General features: G+C 34.0%; 2 protein-coding genes across 14 annotated transcripts in view; one reads left to right on the top strand and one right to left on the bottom strand.

The window, feature by feature from the left end:
* hdhd5 (haloacid dehalogenase like hydrolase domain containing 5) overlaps positions 1-8969 on the top strand; it is a 16931-nt gene extending 7962 nt beyond the window's left edge. The window contains exons 7-9 of one of the 2 annotated variants that reach the window (XR_015525500.2): positions 2072-2260; positions 4880-6258; positions 7213-8969. Coding sequence is in view for 1 of the 2 variants with exons in the window: in NM_001328522.2 (NP_001315451.2) it covers positions 2072-2260; positions 4880-5282 (592 nt within the window). In the remaining variant the exon portion in view is untranslated. 2 annotated transcript variants of the gene reach the window in all.
* On the bottom strand, positions 8966-20698 carry rab19 (RAB19, member RAS oncogene family). 12 transcript variants are annotated; one of them, XM_087311644.1, is made up of 5 exons: positions 20396-20698; positions 16991-17034; positions 16613-16801; positions 13538-13721; positions 8966-12097 (listed from the first exon to the last, which is right to left on the bottom strand). In XM_087311644.1, the coding sequence occupies exons 3-5, from the start codon at positions 16637-16639 to the stop codon at positions 11823-11825; spliced, it is 486 nt and encodes a 161-aa protein (XP_087167770.1). In that variant the 5' UTR covers positions 16640-16801; positions 16991-17034; positions 20396-20698; the 3' UTR covers positions 8966-11822. The 12 variants fall into 12 exon arrangements, with proteins under 12 accessions (XP_087167770.1, XP_087167766.1, XP_087167765.1 ...); XM_087311640.1 differs by having other exon boundaries at positions 16999-17034; positions 20396-20519; XM_087311639.1 differs by having other exon boundaries at positions 13538-13715; positions 16999-17034; positions 20300-20502.
* Between the last annotated feature and the right edge of the window lie 390 nt (positions 20699-21088).

The raw sequence follows: 21088 nt of genomic DNA, 5'->3' as shown, positions 1-21088 counted from the left end.
TTAGCACTGTCGCCACACAACAAGAAGGTCACTGGTTTGAGTCCCAGCTGGGTCAGTTGACATTTCTGTGAGGAGTTTGCATGTTCTCCACATGCGCTACATGCGAATAGGATAAATTAAATTGGACGTAGTGTGTGTGAGAATGTGAGTGTGTATGGGTGTTTCCCAGTACTGGGTTGCAGCTGGAAGGACATTCATTGTATAAAACATATGCTGGAATAGTTGGTAGTTCATTCCGCTGTGGCGACCCCTGATGAATAAAGGACTAAGCTGATGGAAAATCAATGAAAATCAATATATTGGACCAATGCCATGTATTGTTAGCTATTCTTACAAATGTACCTGAGAAGGTTTTGTGGTCCAGGGTTGCCAGGTATTTGCGACAAAACTAGCCCAAAAATATTAAAACACAAAATATGCCACCACACGTTCATAAGACAGTGGCGTAGCGCAAAATGCGGAGGCCCCCCTGCAGGGATCACTGACGGGGCCCCCTGATGATAGGGGTGGGGGGGCGGAAGGGCGACAACAAATTAAGGAGCGGGGAAGGGAGGCGGGGATGAGCCTTCACAAACTGGGGAGCGATCACAAACCGAAAGCACCGAGGGCGTCAAAGAGAACCGGCGACGAGAAGCGTGGCGCGTCTTTTCCGGTGTGAGCGTCAAGGAGAGGTCAAATCAAGTCAACTTTGAGCTATGATATGACGCGGTTCGGCGGCAAGCAATCAGAATGAAGTAGTCCACCGCTTGAGAGGTGTTTAGAGAACACAGACCTGTGAACTTTGGTTCCGACCACAGTTGTTCCCAAGAGTTTGATTATTGCGGTTGATGGATTTTCAGTTATTGAAAATCGCGACGATGCGGGGCCCCCCAATCACGCGGGGCCCCCCCCGCGGTGTGTGCCCTGAGGGCCCGTCCGGTACGCCACTATCATAAAATACATATTTTACATAACTGTATGCATTATAGACAGTTTCTTGATTGAAGATAACTGTATATTAGTAACTATAAAGATTTTAAAATATCTTAAAGGGCAACATGGTGGTCAAAGTCCCTTTAAGGGAAGTCATTTCACTCGGCGGCCATCTTTGAAACACCTCTCGGGCAGCATGCTCTGGCATTCTGTTTGAATGGGGAAACATCTAATTCTCCAAAATTGCTTGCCAAGCTTACGATTACATTACATATTACGAATAACCAATCAGATTGAGCAACAGCTGTCTCTTTAGTTTTATTTCTAAATGCTCGTATCATGCAAAATCTGCAGACACTCATGTCTGGATTGAGTCCCTCCCCTGGAGAATTGTCAATCTATAGCGATCGCTGATTGGCTCCTGTACTAGAAGGCGGGGCTTCATTCGCCATATTGACAGTTGCACATTTCCCCATTCAAAAGTATACGAGTGACACGTCTTGTGTATTCTAGAGTCTTTGATGGTGGTTCAGTGGTTAGCACTGTCACCTCACACCAAGAAGGTCGCTGGTCCGAGTCCCGGCTGGACTGTATGGTGGAAATTATGCTGGAATAGTTGGTGGTACATTCCGCTGTGGCGACCTCTGAAATAGGGACTAAACCAAAGGAAAATGAATGAATGAAAAAATATTTTACGTTTTGTGAAATACATTTTTGATTAAAATCATTCACAATATATGTTTTAAATTGTAAATTGACAGGCCTGCCAATCTTTTACCACGGTAACAAAATGCATCTCGCCTCTAGAGCTAATTCGGTTTCATCATCTAAGCACAGTTTTTTTATCTTTGATAGAGTAAAACATTTAACTGCTATCATATATATAAATATAATGAATGCAGTATGACAACCCCTGCCAATTCTGCTGGAAAACTGTGGACTTGGCAACCCTGAGTCTCACATATCTTCTATTTCACATAAATGCTGTTATTTTGGACACTACATCCATCCATCCATCCACCTGTCCGTCCATCTCTGTCTATCTGTCTGTCTGTCTGTCCGTCCGTCCGTCCATCTATCTACACAACACTCATAATCAGTTGGATTGGCGCAGCATGAACATGATATTGATGATGACTGTTTGCCACCATCATTGTAGATTTGGTCACGGCATGTTCCTGGTGTGTCTGGAGAGCATCTATAAGAAGATAACAGGCTGCGAGCTGAAGTACGAGGCTCTGATCGGAAAGCCCAGCGTGGTGACGTACAACTACGCAGAGCTGCTCATTCGAGAACAGGCGGAAAAACTGGGCTGGACTCGACCCGTCCAGAGACTCTACGCCATTGGGTGAGACTCAAATTTAACTGATCCTGGAGCTCAACCTATAGTATATACTACAAAAGAGTGGAATAATACATTTTTAAAGGCATACTTAACCCAAAATGAAATCTTGTTAATATACTCAACCGTAAGCTGCCTAAGATGAGATTTTTCCCTCCTTTTAACATTAACCTCTTCCATTTAACTTTAACCTTTTATTTTTTTACTACTTTTTGGGGGGGTTACATTGTGGTCCTGACGCCGCCTCTTTGTGATTTATAAAATTATAATGTTACCGGCAGTTTAGGAGTAAAAAAAAACATGCAAAACACAATGAATACCCTTAACTGAGGATACACTGAAGTCTTATGAAGCAAAACAATTTCTTTAATGTGTCTCTTCTGCTCACCAAGACTGCATTAATCTATCAAAAACAGTATGCAAATGCATTTTAAAAATGTAATTCATCGTAAAAACATAATACTTTTCGCAACAAGCATAGTAGCAACATGCTAAATCATGCTGTTAACCAGGGATTCCCAAACTTTTTTATTCCGGGACCCACCTAGGCAAGTAATTCAATCTAAAGACCCACCATACAGTCAAAAATATATGGTGTGCGGCTTTTTGGATTTTGCAATTTGATATGCACAAAATGAGGCTTGAAGTGCTTTTTGTGGGATGCTGGCTGTAACTGATCACTTTTTTGTTGAAAAAGATCCTCTTCTTTTTTTCAGAAGAGAATATGATCAACCTTTGATCAAGCCCCTGGATTATGATCAAGCCCCGTCACATCGCAGTAAACTCCACTGCTAGTGTAGTCATAAGAAACTAAATAGCTTTTTGATCGACTACTACAAGCTGGGAAAACGTCAGATAAATATGCCAATGCAGTTAACATTATAGCTGAATAGATCTAATATTTGCTTGAGGAAGGAATGATGGGGGTAGTTACATTACTATTACTATTATCCATAACATCTATGCACTTCCATAACATTAGCTGACGTTAAAACTAACAGATAGCACTATAGCCGTTTATTGATTAGCAATCTGTCAACATTGTAATGTAAAAAATATGGGACAACAAATAGCTTCAAATGATAGAATACATAGCAAACATTAGAAAATATTAACAATGAAGTAAAAGGTTTAGCTTATTAAAATCAATAGCCTATACAGAAATTAAATAAAGCTATAAAATCTACTCCACTTTTAATTGTATTTGCATATTGAATAAAGTTACTAGAGTTATTTAGTGAAGAGCAGCAAATGAATCTCTCATTGTGTTTTGTTTGATAACAGAGGTGTTAATGTAAGAATGAACAGATCTATAATGAAGCATTCGACTAATTTAGTAACTGTTTGTACTTATTTAAGAGAAAATTAGTAGTGTTTAAAATAAAACACGCAGGACGGAGCCAAAAAAACTAAATAAATAAAAAATAAATAAAAAAAAGAAGCACTTTTCTGACGGTGCGTTACTGAGAGCTCCACTCAGCGCGAGCTCTTTCAGCTAAATGCAGATTGCGAGGGCTCAAACGGAGCAGTGCTCTTAATGTCGAGCGAAAAAAAAGAAAAAGACAGCTGTGAAACATAACCAGCTTTGACTTTTTGCAGGAAACACACTTTAGATATTTTTAGGGTAAGAGGTTTTTGAGTTATTCCCGTCAATCGTACTGGTTTTGATTCACCACCATGTAAAATATAGCTGCAGCTATGTGACGTTGCGTGACCCACCTTTGTTCACTGTGCGACCATACTAGTAAACAATACTAACAACATGCAAATTCAGACATCCCAAATCTCCCAGAAGCTCTGGGAGTCTTCCCCATATTCATAGACTCCCTGATGCCTGCAAATGAGATTTACTGTCCTGGAAATGGAGGCATTTCCCCCGCCCAAATCATGCTAAAAACATGCTGTTTCATGCCTGCAGCATGGTCATATATTTTAGAAACATGCTAACAAGGTAATTTATTTAGGTAGAAACATGCTAATTTAAGCTAGAAACATGCTGTCAGCACAATTATTTCTACTAGCAACATGCTAACATGTTAACCTATGCTAGCAACATGTTATCTAACACGTTAATTCTTGATAGCTACATGCTAAAAACAAGCTAAAAATGGTAACGCTGCTGATTCATGCCGACAATAATCTGGTAACATGCTAACTCACACAGCTTTTTAAAACCAACAAACTTTGCCAAACTATACTCCTCTATCTAGCAATTTAAGGTCCTTTGAAATTAAAATAAGGATATCTATAAGCTAGTGTGCGCTAAAACAGTGACAAACTCCACATTTTGAAAATATAAACCTGATATTAACATCCAAAGCTTGCAGTTTGTCACTTCCATTTGTTACAATTTTTTAGACGTCACCTCATACTTTTAGTTTGTCATCAAATCTTGACCAATCAAATGCTCTCTAGTATCTGACATGCCCCGCCCCCTTCTTCTCATTTGCTTTTCATTTGATGCGCTTGAGCTCAACCACTCTCACTGGCAGAGCGGTGATAAAATCAAATGCTATTGGCTGTTTAAAAAGGGGAGGGGCTACACTATTCCCCGCCCCCTTTTTATTTTTCAGATGAGATTACGTCAAACATCGAATAAAATAAAAACGCATCTCTCTCTCACAGTGACAACCCCATGGCTGATATTTATGGTGCAAACCTGTACAACCGATACCTCAAAGCGATGAACCGCAGTCGTACGCCGCAGGTCCAGGCGCAGGGTGGTGTATCCGGTCAGATGGCAGCAGATCTGCACTGTGACGATGCCAAATGTTCAGGACAGGTGATGGTGGGAGGCTCGTTTGAACACTGTCTGCCCGAAGCCTGCAGCTCCATCCTGGTCTGCACTGGCGTCTACAACCGCGACATGCCGACTGACCCTCAGGAGACGCTCACGGAGCACAGGATCTTCCACGGACACCGAGACTTCCGCTTCGACCCAAGCCTGACCCAGCCGTCCTTCATCGTTAATGACGTTCGGGATGGAGTGGAGCTGGTCTTCCAGCTGGAGGGTTGGCCCCTGGAGTAAACTAACTGCTGTATGTGAACTCGCCCTCTATAGACTGATTTCACACAGCCGCCATTTTAAAAGCGAAATCGAGGCTGCGATGGGGAGGAACCCGGAAGTATCGCCTGGAGTCACACAGGAACATTGTGTAGCTGGCTGTATATCACATCAGCGAAGAGAAAGTGACACAAATTTATCATTTCACCGCACTTCAAGTGACCCGAAGGTCCGTTCTGAATGAATAGTGTGAAAACAAAAAGGGATATCAGAGCTCATTTTCAGCTGAGTTAAGGGAAAAGGCACTAGTTAGCTAACGTTTTCTTCCACAAACACAGGTTTTAGATGCCATTGATCAAACTCAAGTTAATGTATGGACATTTTCACTATATTAGACTCGTCATGATTTACGGTAAGATGATGAAACAGGCTCGCTTTCGTTTTTTAAAATGGCGGCCGCATGAAATATGAGTATAGAGAACTGGAATGTGTGGTAACAGCGCAATGCATTCTGGGTGTTTAGCGTAAGGGAGCCAGATTTCCATTGATCTCTATTGAGTTTTTTTGTATCATATATACACTCATTGGCAATAAACAAGTGCTCGTTCTACAGGTAATGAGGAAAATCATATATAGAGAGGTTTTTCTTGCGGCAGCTCGTTTATGCGCTGTTAGTTATGGATAAACGTGTGTTTAATTATTTGAGCCGCTCCAAATCCGCATATTTCCAGCCTCTCAGATACTCAGAGCAGTTGTAAAGGTCCAGTTAAAGTCAGAATTATTAACATTATTAGCCCGCCTGTTTATTTTTTTCCCCCTAATTTCTGTTTAACTGAGAGCAGATTTTGTTCAACACATTTCTAAGCATAATAGTTTTAATAACTCATCTCTAATAACTGATTTATTTTCTCTTTGTCATGATGACAGTAAATAATATTTGACTAGATATTCTTCAAGACACTTCTATACAGCTTAAAGTGACATTTAAAGGCTTAACTAGGTTAATTAGGTTAACTAGGCAGGTTAACTAGGTTAACTTAACTAAGTTATTGTGTAATGATGGTTTGTTCTGTAGACTATTTAAAAAATATAGCTTAAAGAGGCTAATAATTCTGACCTTAAAATAGTGTTTAAAAAATTAAAAACTGCTTTTATTCTAGCCGAAATAAAACAAATAAGACTTTCTCCAGAAGAAAAAATATTATCAGACATACTGTGAACATTTCCTTGCTCTGTTAAACATCATTTGGGAAATATTTAAAAAAGAATAAAAATCATAGGGGGCGAATAATTCTGAATTTAACTGTATATGCATGTTAGTCCATTTTATTCTGAGCGTGTCGTGTTTTTCAAAATATATTACTACAGTATAAAATGGTTGAGCGCTCCTGCGAGGTAAAGTCTAGATCGCATATGCGGCCGGCCGGAAGTGCGATACGCACATCAATATAGCAGCATTTTTATGACACTGTATAATAATAATTTTACAGTACTGTGACGGTTGGGGTTAGGGTAGGGGTAGACGTTAAAAAATACAATTTATTGGGTAATTTAATAGATAACATAAATAATAATCTGTACAATTACTCTGACAGTTGGGTTAAGGGTTGGGGTAGGAGTAGATGTTAATAAAATACAATTAATAGGAAATGAATAAATGGTATACAGTTAAAGTCAGTTATTCGCCCCCTTTGAATTTTTTTTCTTTTTTAAATATTTCCCAAATGATGTTTAACAGAGCAAGGAAATGTTCACAGTATGTCTGATAATATTTTTTCTTCTGGAGAAAGTCTTATTTGTTTTATTTCAGCTAAAATTAAAGCAGTTTAAAAAATTTTAAACACCATTTTAAGGTCAATATTTTTAGCCCCTTTAAGCTATATATTTTTTCGATAGTCTACAGAAAAAAAAAATCGTTTTACAATAGCTTGACTAATTACCCTAACCTGCCTAGTTAACCTTATTAACCTAGTTAAGCCTTTAAATGTCACTTTAAGCTGTATAGAAGTGTCTTGAAGAATATCTAGTCAAATATTATTTACTGTCATCATGACAAAGATAAAATAAATCAGTTATTAGTGATGAGTTATTAAAACTATTATGATTAGAAATGTGTTGAAAACATCTGCTCTCCGTTAAACAGAAATTGGGGAAAAAAATACACAGGCGGGCTAATAATTCAGGGGGCTAATAAATCTGACTTCAACTGTAAATAATTTTCATTAACGTCCGGCTGCAACCATATCTGATCTAGCAACAACCCTCCTGTGATTGTCCACAAACGTGGCAGCCGCAACTCGCCGTGACAGATTCTCGAGCTCTATAGCCTCATTCACTGTCACTGTTTTAAGGGATTTACACACGACTCCCATTCATGCAAATCATTTTCATTTGAATTAAATGCAGCTATTTACATAAAAATGACGTAGAAGTTTAGACGCTTCCTCTAGTGCATTTATAGGCAAAGTCAGTGCGTCAGGCAGAAGGGATACAGCTGTGGATACTCACATCAATATAATTTTTGAGTCACTGTACTACAATTCATATTTTTAAATTACTCAGGTAGACGTTAATAAAATACAATTAATGTATAATTTAATAAATAATAACAATAACGCTAGGTATAATCGCAGTTTTTACATGACTCTGATGGTTGGGTTTAGGCAAAGTGCATAGAATCACCAAGAGGCGACACTCTAGTGCAATTTGGGAAACAGCCACTAGAGGGAGCGGCGGCCATTTTGGCATAAAAACTCCAATAGAACGACAGCATATCGTAAGTCTGTAAAATAAACTATTAAAAGTGCTGATGATTGTGATAGTAAGAGTTGTATTGTCGTCCCTTATGTTGTATCTCAGCTTTAATGCGCTTTATAAATTTATAAATAAAAAAACAAAGCAGCTGCTTGCCATCGCGACAGCAACAAGATCCAATGGACGGCCGATCGCTTTCACTCCAAAATGGCGGAATCCGGGGCTGTTGCCGGGCGCTGCTGTTGCAGTGGAACGTTCTATTGAGTGTTGCTCTTGGTCATTCTAAGCTCTTTGGTTTAGGGTTGAGGTAATTAATTCTCGTTAATTTCCGGCCGCAGCTGTATCCCTTCTAACAACATAATTTTTTTTCGAAGGAAAATGAAAATCTTTCACGAACACAAGGTTAAACGCTTCCAGCAAGCAAAGACAATTATTCACAAAGCCATAATGAGAAACAACACAACGCCAATTACCAGTTTATGTGCGTTTTGTCTGAGAAATCCGCCATTAGTTCACATACGCCTCAGTTGATGTTTGTTTGCTCAGCACGCTTTGAAGAGCTGATCACACTGGACGAATACTTACATTAGATTGAGATATTTATGTAGCAATGAAAATGTCTTTATCATGTATTTTAAATGTAAAATTTAACGTTTAGAAATGTTTGTTGCATTTTGATTTGTTGTTCTGTCGGATTTTGTCCTGTATCTGTGTTAATGTTTAGTGTTCGCTTGTTTTAAAGATTTTACAACACAAAAGCCCTTCATTTCATATCTACTTTTTTAAACGTCTTCGGTTAATTTTACGTAATAACAAAGAATGCATTATTGACTGTTTTTTTTAACGTTTTAAAAATTTTACTGTACTGCACACAACCTGCTGCAGGATAAATGTGTCATAAATGTTATCCACAAAAATATTCGTGTAGTGTTCATTCAATAAATGCTGTGAGATTTGTTTTTGTATTTATTTTTTAATTGTCGTTCTTATACAGTTTTGACCATATTTATTTAAATAAAATTGTGCTTGGCATATATGAATGGTTGAATAATGCTAGTGTTATACACTAATTTTACACACATTCGCATACAAGAAAATATACATTTTAAGTCATATTTATTATATCTAATTTATTTTCTACATAACATACATGAAGCTATGGAAAAAATGAACTGACAAGTTGAAAATATAAAACTATAGCCTAAACTATTGACATCTTCCAGATTTAAGGTATAAACGTCATTTAGAGCTGTTTATGTAGCATAAAATAAGAAAGGTGCTGTGTTTATTAGGAACGCTCTGATTAGGATTTTTGCAGCCGATACTGAGTACTCCTTGTCATGGGAATCAGCCAATACAGAGTGCCGATTATGATGCTTTGTGCTTCATTTAACTTCGCCAAAGCATAAAGCACATTTTCCCTTAAAGTATGAGATCTTGCCTTACCTAAGCATACAGTTGAAGTCAGAATTATTAGCCCGCCTGTTTATTTTTTTCCCAAATCTTTATTCAACGGAGAGCAGATTTCTTCAACACTTTTCTAAACATAATAGTTTTAATAACTCATCTCTAATAACTGATTTATTTTCTCTTTGCCATGCTGACAGCACATAATATTTTACCAGATATTCTTCAAGACACTTCTATACAGCTTAAAGTGACATTTAAAGGTTTAACTAGGTTAATTAAGTGAACTAGGCAGGTTAGGGGGATTAGGTAAGTTATTGTATAACGATGGTTTGTTCTGCAGACTATCGAAGAAAAATTAGCTTAAAGGGGCTAATTATTTTGTCCTTAAAATGGTGTTTAAAAAAACAAAAACTGCTTTTATTCTAGCCAAAATAAAACAAATAAGACTTTCTCCAGAAGAAAAAATATTATCAGACATACTGTGAACATTTCCTCGCTCTATTAAACTGGTGTTTCAAATCACACCCAAGTGAGATGAGCTTAATGCTTTTTTATTTTTAATCATTCCATCTTTAAATGTTAGAATGTTCTAGATGAATAGGGCATAGGGGGGATAAATGGCATTAGAACACATCCAGGAACTTTGTTTCTAACTACAGCTCCAGAGGTGTAGTTGTAAGCATACAAGTTTGCGACGCAGTTTGCGAATGTTCATTTGAACGAGGGATTTGGGAAACTGCGAATCAACAAACTATGTTTGTAACGACGGAACTTGCAACCTTAGTTGGCGAATGATGGTTTTGGGAAACACACCCTTGGTTGTAGCGCTGATTAATATCCTGGATGTGCACGTGCATCTTCCTCTGCTTATAAAGTCGTAAACAAACACTTGTGATTGGCTCGTGAGAGATTGGAGAGTACAGATCGAGTCGTGAACGGTGATTATCAGCCGATACCGATCTCCGGCCGATTGATCGGAGCATCCCTAGTGTTTACATTTATATTTATATTAATCTTTAGACTAACACTGATATTTTAACTTCAGTTAAATTAAGAAAACAATATTTGGTGGAATAGCTCTAATTTTCAGTCACAATGAATGAAAATATTTATTATTCTGACCAATCTGTCATCATTTTCTGGCCTGAATTGCAGTTTAAAAGGACTATTCTCAGATCTGCACTGGATATAACAACATTAAAATTTTACCTGATAAATCCAGAAAATCTAAACAGAGAATTGCAAACTCGTCTCCTGATTGTTTTCCATAGCATTATGTTCAAACACATTATTATTAAATAACAAAACAACCTAACTAAATCAGAAAAACACAGCAGTCACACGACCTCTACTCTATCGGTTAATCTGATTGGTTGTTAGCAGTCACATGACCTCTTCTCCATCTGTTTTCCTACTGGATGAGTGTCGCAGTGCAGGTAGACAAGTGGGTGAATCTGATTGGTTGTTAGCAGTCACATGACCTCTTTATATGTTCTCCTATTGGATGAAAATCGGAGTACAGATTGACAGTGGATGAATCTGATTAGCTGTTAGCAGTCACATGACCACTTCATCTGTTTTCTTATTGGATGAGTGTCAGAGTGCAGGTAGACAAGTGGGTGAATCTGATTGGTTGTTAGCAGTCACATGACCTCTTCATATGTTCTCCTATTGGAGAGAGTCGGCGTACAGGTTGACAGTGGGTGAATCTGGTTGGTTGTTAGCAGTCACATGACATCTTCATAGGTTTTCCTATTGGATGAGAGTCAGAGTGCAGATATACAGTAAGTGAATCAGATTGTTAGCAGTCACATGACCTCTTCATATGTTCTCCAATTGGATGAGAGTTGGAGTGTTGGTTGACTCTGGGTGAATCTGATTGGTCGTTAGCAGTCATATGACCTCCTCTCCATCTGTTCTCTTCTAATTGGATGAAAGTCGAAGTGCAGATATACAGTAGGTGAATCTGATTGGTCGTTAGCAGTCACATGACCTCTTCATATGTTTGCTATTGGATAAGAGTCAGAGTGCAGGATGACAGTAGGTGAATCTGATTGGCTGTTAGCAGGCTCATGACCTTGTCTCCATCTGTTTTCCTATTGGAAGAGACGCAGAGCCCAGTTTTACAGTCAGTGAATCTGATTGGCTGTTAACAGTCAATGACCTCTTCATATGTTCTCCTTTTGAATTAGAGAAGGATTGCAGGTTGACAGTGGATGAATCTGATTGGTTGTTAGTCACATGACCCTGTCTCCATATGTTCTATTGAATGAGAGTCAGAGCATAGGTATACAGTAGGTGAATCTGATTAGTTGTTAGCAGTCACATGACCTCTTTATACATGTTCTCCTATTGCATGAGAGTCAGTGCAGGTAGACAGTAGGTGAATCTGATTGGTTGTTAGCAGTCACATGACCTTTTCTCCAACTGTTCTCCTTCGATTGGGTGTGAGTCAGAGTGCAGGTAGACGGTGGGTGAATCTGATTGGTTGTCCTGATAATGTATTCCTCCGTGTCGCACTAAGAGTTCTCTGGCCATCAGTTGGAAAGCCTCCTCGATGTTGTGATGGTGTTTGGCGGATGTTTCTAAAGCGGCCAGAGCACCACTGCGCTCCGCTAGCGTACAGGCGTCCTCGAACAGCACCTGCCGCTGCGCCTCCAGATCACACTTATTACCTGCAGGATGGAGAACAATACACAACTCATGCTAAATAACTACGACAAATCAAGCCATGCGTGACTGTATGCAATGTAACAATGCCAATCTTCATTTTTAAATTGGTCTTTGAGTTTAGGAAATGCTGATAATTAATTAATTTCTTAAAATACATAGTTAAACATAAATACAAATATCCTAAAATGAAGCGACGTACGATGAAAAAATATTTGTTTACCCGTATTTCATGTGACCATTGGCAATTATCAGAAAAATTAACTGTTAAAAATTGAGTTATTAAAAAATTAATTAATGAAATAAATTCTTCAATTAATTTTTTGTTCTTAAATTATTGAAATACAAAATAAGTATTTTCATATTATATCTATTTTACAATAACTTATTTACATTTAATTACAAATAAACTGTTCCTATAATTATTTAATTGTTTAAAATATATTATTTAATTAAAACATTTATATTTACTAATTTAACTACTTCTGCATAATATATTATTATACATTAATATTATCATTACAAAACAATGAAAAAATAATGTTATTATTAAACAATAATTAATAAAGAGATTTATTCAATTAGGACATATATACAATTAATAGTAATTGTGTGCTAAATAATAAACAATTAAACATAATATAAAATACAAATTTTATTTATCAACAGAAATATATATATATATATATATATATATATATATATATATATATATATATATATATATATATATATATATATATATATATATATATAATTTAATAATATATAATAAATAATCATATATAATAATAATAATAATATATAATAATAATAATAATAACAAATATTATCATTGTTATTATTATTATTATATTATTATTGTTTATTATATATTATTAAATTATATATATATATATATATATATAATTTAAAATTTTAATTTAATTTATATAATAATATATAATATCATCATCATTATTATTATTATTATATATTATTAAATTATATATATATATATATATATATATATATATATATATATATATAATTTAATAATATATAATTAATAATAATATGTAATAATAATATAATAATAATAATAATAATGATCATTATTATTATCATCATTATTATTAATTATTAAATTATATATATATATATATACATATATATATATATATATATATATATATATATATATATATTTATATATATATATATACATACACATATATATATATATACATATATATATATACATACATATATATATATATATATATATATATATATATATATATATATATAATTTAATAATATATAATAATATGTAATAATAATAATAATAAATATCATAATTATTATTATTATTATGTATAAAATGTAAACAAAGAAATAAATACTGATGCATAAATGTTAAAAGTGTAGTAAGTAATGATCATATGCGAGTGTGTGTGTCTGACCGATGAGTACGAGGACGAGGCTGGCAGCTCCGTACTGCTCCAGCGCCTGAATCCAGTGTGGCAGAGAGTCGAAGGTGTCGCGGCGGCTCAGATCATACGCAATCATAGCGCCATGAGCACTGCGATAATAGCTCTGAGTGATGGTGCGGAAACGCTCCTGTCCCGCCGTGTCCCACACCTGCATCTGAACATTTTATGTTGGTTTATTATTTAATAACAATTACACATTTTAAATATATTTTATAATACATCACATTTACACAATTTTGAAATTTACATTGTTTAAAAATAATACATATATTATACGTGTGCATGTCTGGTCTGTATAGAGAATGATATATTTATATTACATATCATTTATATACACACAGTGGTCAGCATGAATGAGTAAAATGAATATTTTATCAATTTCTCAGTGAATATAGGTAAGATACGTCTTAGGAAATAGAAAGATAATACATTTAAATTCAAGCAAAATAATGCAAGAAAAATTACAACCTACTAAATTTCAAGTAAACATTATATATTTTTTGTTTCTCTTTTTTTATTTAATTTTTTTCCTTTAACATAAGTTTAGGCTGCTAATTTTGGTTCATTATCTAAAGTTATTTTGTTAGATTAGCTACTTATTCAGTTAGATTAGTACTAAATACGTTAATAATAATGTATATGAACAAATATAATAAATATGCATATAATGGAGCATAAATAAATGCTGAGCACTCCATAATTAAAAGAAAGCTTGATATTCAACATTTTATTAAGTTTTTAAAACTGATCCCATTCCTAAATCAACACACAGAACAAAATGTAAAAAGTATTCATTTATAATCTATTTTTCAAACAATGTCATATTAATTTGAACTATTAAAATATTTACTACATTTCTCCCATAACATATTAATCTATTACTTCATGAATTATGTTTTATTTTATTAATGTAAGTGTTAATAATTACATATTTTTTCAATCTTTAATTATTCAAATAAAATATATTCAAATATTTCTCCACTACAAAAATAAAAGTAATAAGCATCATTTACACTCAAATAAATTGCATTTGCTGTTCGTTCAACGATAAATGAGTTAAAATAACACAATTATGCCGGGTTTTTTGGGGACAACTTAATCGTCTCCTGTTTAATCCACTTAAATTTGAAAAATCTAAGTTAACTTAATCGTCTCCTGTTTATTCCACCTAAATATGTAAAAACTTCAAACTTAATCATCTCATGTTCAATCCACTTAAATTTAAAAAAACTAAACTACTAAGTTAACTTAATCATCTCATGTTTGATCCACTTAAATTTGTAAAAACTACTAAGTTAACTTAATCGTCTCCTGTTCAATCCACTTAAATTTGTAAAAACTACTAAGTTAACTTAATCGTCTCCTGTTCAATCCACTTAAATTTGTAAAAACTACTAAGTTAACTTAATCGTCTCATGTTCAATCCACTTAAATTTGTAAAAACTACTAAGTTAACTTAATCGTATTATGTTTGATCCATTTAAATTTGTAAAAACTACTAAGTTAACTTAATCGTCTCCTGTTCAATCCACTTAAATTTGTAAAAACTACTAAGTTAACTTAATCGTCTCCTGTTCAATCCACTTAAACTTGTAAAAACTACTAAGTTAACTTAATCGTCTCATGTTTGATCCACTTAAATCTGTAAAAACTACTAAGTTAACTTAATCGTCTCATGTTCAATCCACTTAAATCTGTAAAAACTACTAAGTTAACTTAATCGTCTCATGTTCAATCCACTTAAATCTGTAAAAACTACTAAGTTAACTTAATCGTCTCATGTTTAATCCACTTAAATCTGTAAAAACTACTAAGTTAACTTAATCGTCTCATGTTTAATCTACTTAAATCTGTAAAAACTACTAAGTTAACTTAATCGTCTCATGTTTGATCCACTTAAATCTGTAAAAACTACTAAGTTAACTTAATCGTCTCGTTCAATCCACTTAAATTTGTAAAAACTACTAAGTTAACTTAATCGTCTCATGTTTAATCCACTTAAATCTGTAAAAACTAATAAGTTAACTTAATCGTCTCATGTTAAATCCACTTAAATTTGTAAAAACTACTAAGTTAACTTAATCGTCTCCTGTTCAATCCACTTAAATCTGTAAAAACTACTAAGTTAACTTAATCGTCTCATGTTCAATCCATTTAAATCTGTAAAAACTACTAAGTTAACTTAATCGTCTCATGTTCAATCCATTTAAATCTGTAAAAACGTTAACTTAATCGTCTCATGTTCATTCCACCTAAATTTGTAAAATATACTAAGTTAACTTAATCATCTCATGTTCAATTCACTTAAACTTGTAAAATCTACTAAGTTAACTTAATCATCTCATGTTCAATTCACTTAAACTTGTAAAAACTACTAAGTTAACTTAATCGTCTCATGTTTGATCCACTTAAATCTGTAAAAACTACTAAGTTAACTTAATCGTCTCGTTCAATCCACTTAAATTTGTAAAAACTACTAAGTTAACTTAATCGTCTCATGTTTAATCCACTTAAATCTGTAAAAACTAATAAGTTAACTTAATCGTCTCATGTTTAATCCACTTAAATTTGTAAAAACTACTAAGTTAACTTAATCGTCTCATGTTCAATCTACTTAAATCTGTAAAAACTACTAAGTTAACTTAATCGTCTCATGTTCAATCCATTTAAATCTGTAAAAACTACTAAGTTAACTTAATCGTCTCATGTTCAATCCACTTAAATCTGTAAAAACGTTAACTTAATCGTCTCATGTTCATTCCACCTAAATTTGTAAAATATACTAAGTTAACTTAATCATCTCATGTTCAATTCACTTAAACTTGTAAAATCTACTAAGTTAACTTAATCATCTCATGTTCAATTCACTTACACTTGTAAAAACTACTAAGTTAACTTAATTCCCTCATGTTATCCCAACTCAAATTGCTTGGAATGCAGCATTTTTAATGTAATAATCATTGTTTGAAACCGATTGTTGACAAATGAAATGTATAAATGTGATGATTTATATTTTACACATGCAAAAAAGATAAACTTATCCACCTTGACTCTCCTGCCGTCAACATCCATGCTGCGCACGGTAAAATCCACTCCAATAGTGTTGTGCTGCAGTTCAGTGACCTCTGCTGACCTGAAGCTCTGGATAACACAGGTCTTCCCCACATTACTGTCCCCAATCAGGATGATCTTGAACAGAAAATCACAGCGCTCCTCGTCCTCTCGCCCTGCGGACTGCATTTCTGCAATAAATACTCACCACACTCACACAAATTACATCTAAATGACGGCTTATATCGTCATTCTGAGCGCTCCTGTATGCTAGCGCTAATAAACCTCCATACTGACTGAACTAAAGTCGGTTTGACCTCAAGTCCCACTCGTTTTGTCCTCTGTGTTTGAGTGAAATGCAAACAGACACACCTGTATACCTGGAAAAGAGACGTCCTGCACCACTGCATCTCCGTCTGCACAAACACAAACACACACAAAGCTAATGCTAGGAGAAAACCCCAGTCTTTCCCTGTCTGCTGTAGATAAACAGTTTTTAAAGTACGAGTGAAATCGAGCACAAACAGTGCTGTCTTGAAAGGTGACCTTTGCTCGGTAGAACAGCATATACTGAAGTGACTCTATAACACACACGCTGATTTCACAGCTTAAAGTTTCACTAAACAAAAATGAATTAGCGAATATTTTAAGTTACGAATTGGTCCGTTATTTGTATGCGCGGTCATAAAAACAGTAGGCATATCACACATTTTGGGAACAGTAGTATTGGGGAAAGTTAACTTTTAGTATTAGCCTAATATTCCAAGCTTGAAACTACTTGAAAATGCCTTACGTTACTTTGTATTATGTTTACACATTGTACAAACATCTGTTCTTGTCAAAAAAATCTGATTGGAAATTCAGTTTATCCTTTAGGGTCCTATAGGATTTTAATGGATTCCTAAAATTCTAATGGACATTAAAAATTTTTAAATTGGATTTTTACTTTGTCTTATAGGATTTTAAAATCCTTTTGGGCATTATGACTTTATTTATTGGAATTTTCACTTCGTCTTTACGTGTTTCTTATGGAATTTCATTTTGTTCTATAGGATATTTTTGATTCTGTCAATTAATTATTTTTTAGATCACTACAGTGTATGTTTTTTTCTTTTTCTCAGTATTATCATTATAATATGAACATATAATGATTATAATATAATAAACATTTCAATAAACATTAGTCATCACATTATGAATACACATATTAAATTATAATACTAATGAAACAATACATTTTGTTAATTTGTCTTATTTTATCATTCTTATTAGTTTTGCTAATAAAAAATAAATAAAATAACAGTATCTTTTTTGACAGTTAAAATAGAGCAGGCTACAGTTAATTTACAGTATTTTGCAGCATCATAATATGTGTGTGTGTGTGTGTGTGTGTGTGTGTGTGTGTGTGTGTGTGTAAAATACAATAAATGTGATATTTCAGCCTGATCTCACGAGGGAACGTAAGTATTTTACGTTTTTGTCAGTTTAGTGGTGAATTCGTACGAGTTTGTCATATGAAAATGTACGATTTTGAAAAGGAGGCGTGGCACCTAACCCCACCCATCATTTGGAGATGAGCAAATTGTACAAATTAGATTGTACAAATTCATACGAATTAGGTACTAAATAAAATAGTTACGTATTGCCGTGAGATTGCGTGGGTAATGAATTGTGTGTCTGCCATCTAGCAGTATAATACAGGGTTTCTGCAGGTTTCACAGAGTTAAATTTAAGACATTTTTAAGACCAGAATGAAATTTTAGACCCAGAAAGGGCTATAAGGAATTTTTTGAATGGTCCGGATGGAAAAGATTTTTATTTGCCCTATCAATTTTTTTTTATATAATTTTATACATTTAATAATAAAATAGTAATTTAATAACAATAAATGGAAATATTTTAGACTTTGTTTCTTAGCAAAATATTTTAAATATTGTGTGAAATCAAGCAAGCTCTACTCGTATCCAAACACTTTTTTCCCAATATAAACTAAAATAAATAAACAAAAGTTTTAAAAACTATAATAAACTAAATGTATGTACAACACATGCAGGTCAGCATCTTCAGCAGTAAATACACGGAGCACTTTTTTTTTTTAAAGATTTATTTTTGGCCTTTTTGCCTTTATTAGATTAGACAGTTTTGAGACAGGAAGCAAAGTGGGAGAGAGAGAGAGAGAGAGAGGGGGGGGTCGGGAAATGTCCTCAAGCCGGGATTCGAACTCGGGATGCCTTGACGTGCTACTGAACCATATCTCGGCGTGCTAACCACTGGGCTGTTGTGCGGACTATACATGGAGCACTTTTGAACAAATTTTTACAATTATTTTAAGGAAGATAATTTACGAAAAATGGACTTACAAATTTAATTAGATAAAATAATGAATAAACTTAAATAAAAGGTTTAAGGTTTTATTAAGAAGATTGTTGGTCGTTTTTGGTGGCAATACATGAACAAAGAAAAATTAAGACCTGTTTAAAATAAATTAAGCCTTCAACACAATATTTCAGTAAATTTAAGACTTTTTAAGGCTAAAAGTTTGAATTTTGAAATTTAGGACATTTTAAGCCTTTTTAGACCCTGCAGAAACCCTGATAATACCCCAGTTTACAGGAAGAAAAAATCATCAAATAAATTATATTTTAGTCGTCTTCATCACGTGGTATATTCTGACCTAAGACGTTGCTGGATTTTGCATTGCTAAGGATTCCTGCTTCAACTGCTGCTGGCGTCTCACATCTGCTCAACCAGGTAAGTTAAGCCTTTCAAATTTACGAGTTAATATTCGAGCACTGATTACCTCAACACAGGAATAGAAGATTTTATGCCAGTCAATAAATGAGAAGGCAACAGGCTTTACTTAAAAAAATATATTTTGGAAATAAAGAAATAATTAATTGTTACTTGAAAAACTAAATAAACAATGTGGATTAAGCATTTTCACATATTTTACGTTGTGATTTAATTATCTGTGCGCTCGGCCATGTAAACGTACAGGGATTAATGTACAACTGAACAGTATTGAGGAAAGCTATATATATATATATATATATATATATAAACACACACACAAACTTTATATCTTGAGTTACTTCTTTGAAAAGTAACTAAATACGGTACTTTGTTACTTTTAAAGTAATGTGTTACATAATTAAGAATCATGTTAGCATCATAGGCTACACACAACAAACACATCTGCACCATCATTACTGACTTCTCTCAACACAAGTATAAAAGAATATATGCTAGCGAATCAACTAGCTTTACTTTTTAATTTTCAAGAAAATATCGTCAAAAAGGTAATGCAATACTTGTTACTTGAAAAAGTAATCTAATAACATAACCTGCATTACTTGTAACTATTTTCTTAGCATTTTTGTCCAAGTAAAACAAAAATACGTACTAAAATTAGGTTAAAGTTTTGTTTTGTCCTTTATAATACTTTTTTTTTTGTTTTAAATCTATTTAAAGTTTTTAATAATTTTTTTTACTTTTTTATATTATAGTAGTTAAAACCTGGCATAAAAAATATATACAAAATTATATAATGCTTACTACATTATGATTTAAATCAACTTTTAGTTTTGCTTAACCTGATTATTAACATAAAAATACATAATAAATAAATAAATAAACAAACAAATAAATAAAATGATATTATTATTACTTAGAGGCACTTACAGTATCTCCAGTCCAAAGAAGTGAGATGAGAAAATGAAGGATGAAATCTACAGTACGGTGTATAGACAGCGAATGCACGAACACACACACACTCACGTCATCAGCTGGACTGGACAATGAGCACATCTGTTCAGCTCAGAGATCTCTGTGTGCGCTTCTGTCAAACACTCCTCCTGTTCAACTCAGAAAATCAGTCTTTTGTTAAGCTTCAGCAGCACACACACCGACTGCTCAAAATCCACACATAAAGACAAGCCCGTGAACATGTCTTCAACTCTAGTGAACAAGCTTAAAGAGATTTAACTGTGAAGAGTCAGTTTCTAGCTGTTAGGTAGTGCCATTTGGAAGTACTCATAAAAATATACATGCTTTTAAATAACATTGAGCACACATTCAATCACATTTGTATATGCCAAACTCAGAATATGGTCACATATTGAAACAGGATGAAGTAAATTATTTGTATTTAAGAATATCCTACTTAAATACATAATTCAGAGTAAATACAGCACAAATGCAAAAGTTGAAGTGTTTTATAATATGGAGAGTTCAGATGCAAAAACCTCTTAATGCCGTCTGAAATTTTCTCCTAAAATAAGCTTTTCTGAGCCTCCTGTTTATGTTCAAGTATTTCAATTTAAAGGCAACGAAAAATGAAGGTATTTGTCACTATACAAGTAAAATTTCTGAGCCTACACACAAGAGTCAGAGATAAATGCTCATTTTAGAAGAAAATATCAAACGGCATTTAGAGGTTTTTGCATCTAATCTCTTCATATATAATAAAAC

The sequence above is a fragment of the Danio rerio genome, chromosome 25 (genome assembly GCF_052040795.2).
Source record: "Danio rerio strain M-AB ecotype USA chromosome 25, GRCz13ab, whole genome shotgun sequence".
In the NCBI taxonomy this organism is placed as follows: domain Eukaryota; kingdom Metazoa; phylum Chordata; class Actinopteri; order Cypriniformes; family Danionidae; genus Danio; species Danio rerio.
The sequence above is the reverse complement of the archived record's forward strand: the minus strand, read 5'-3'. Positions and strand labels throughout refer to the sequence as shown.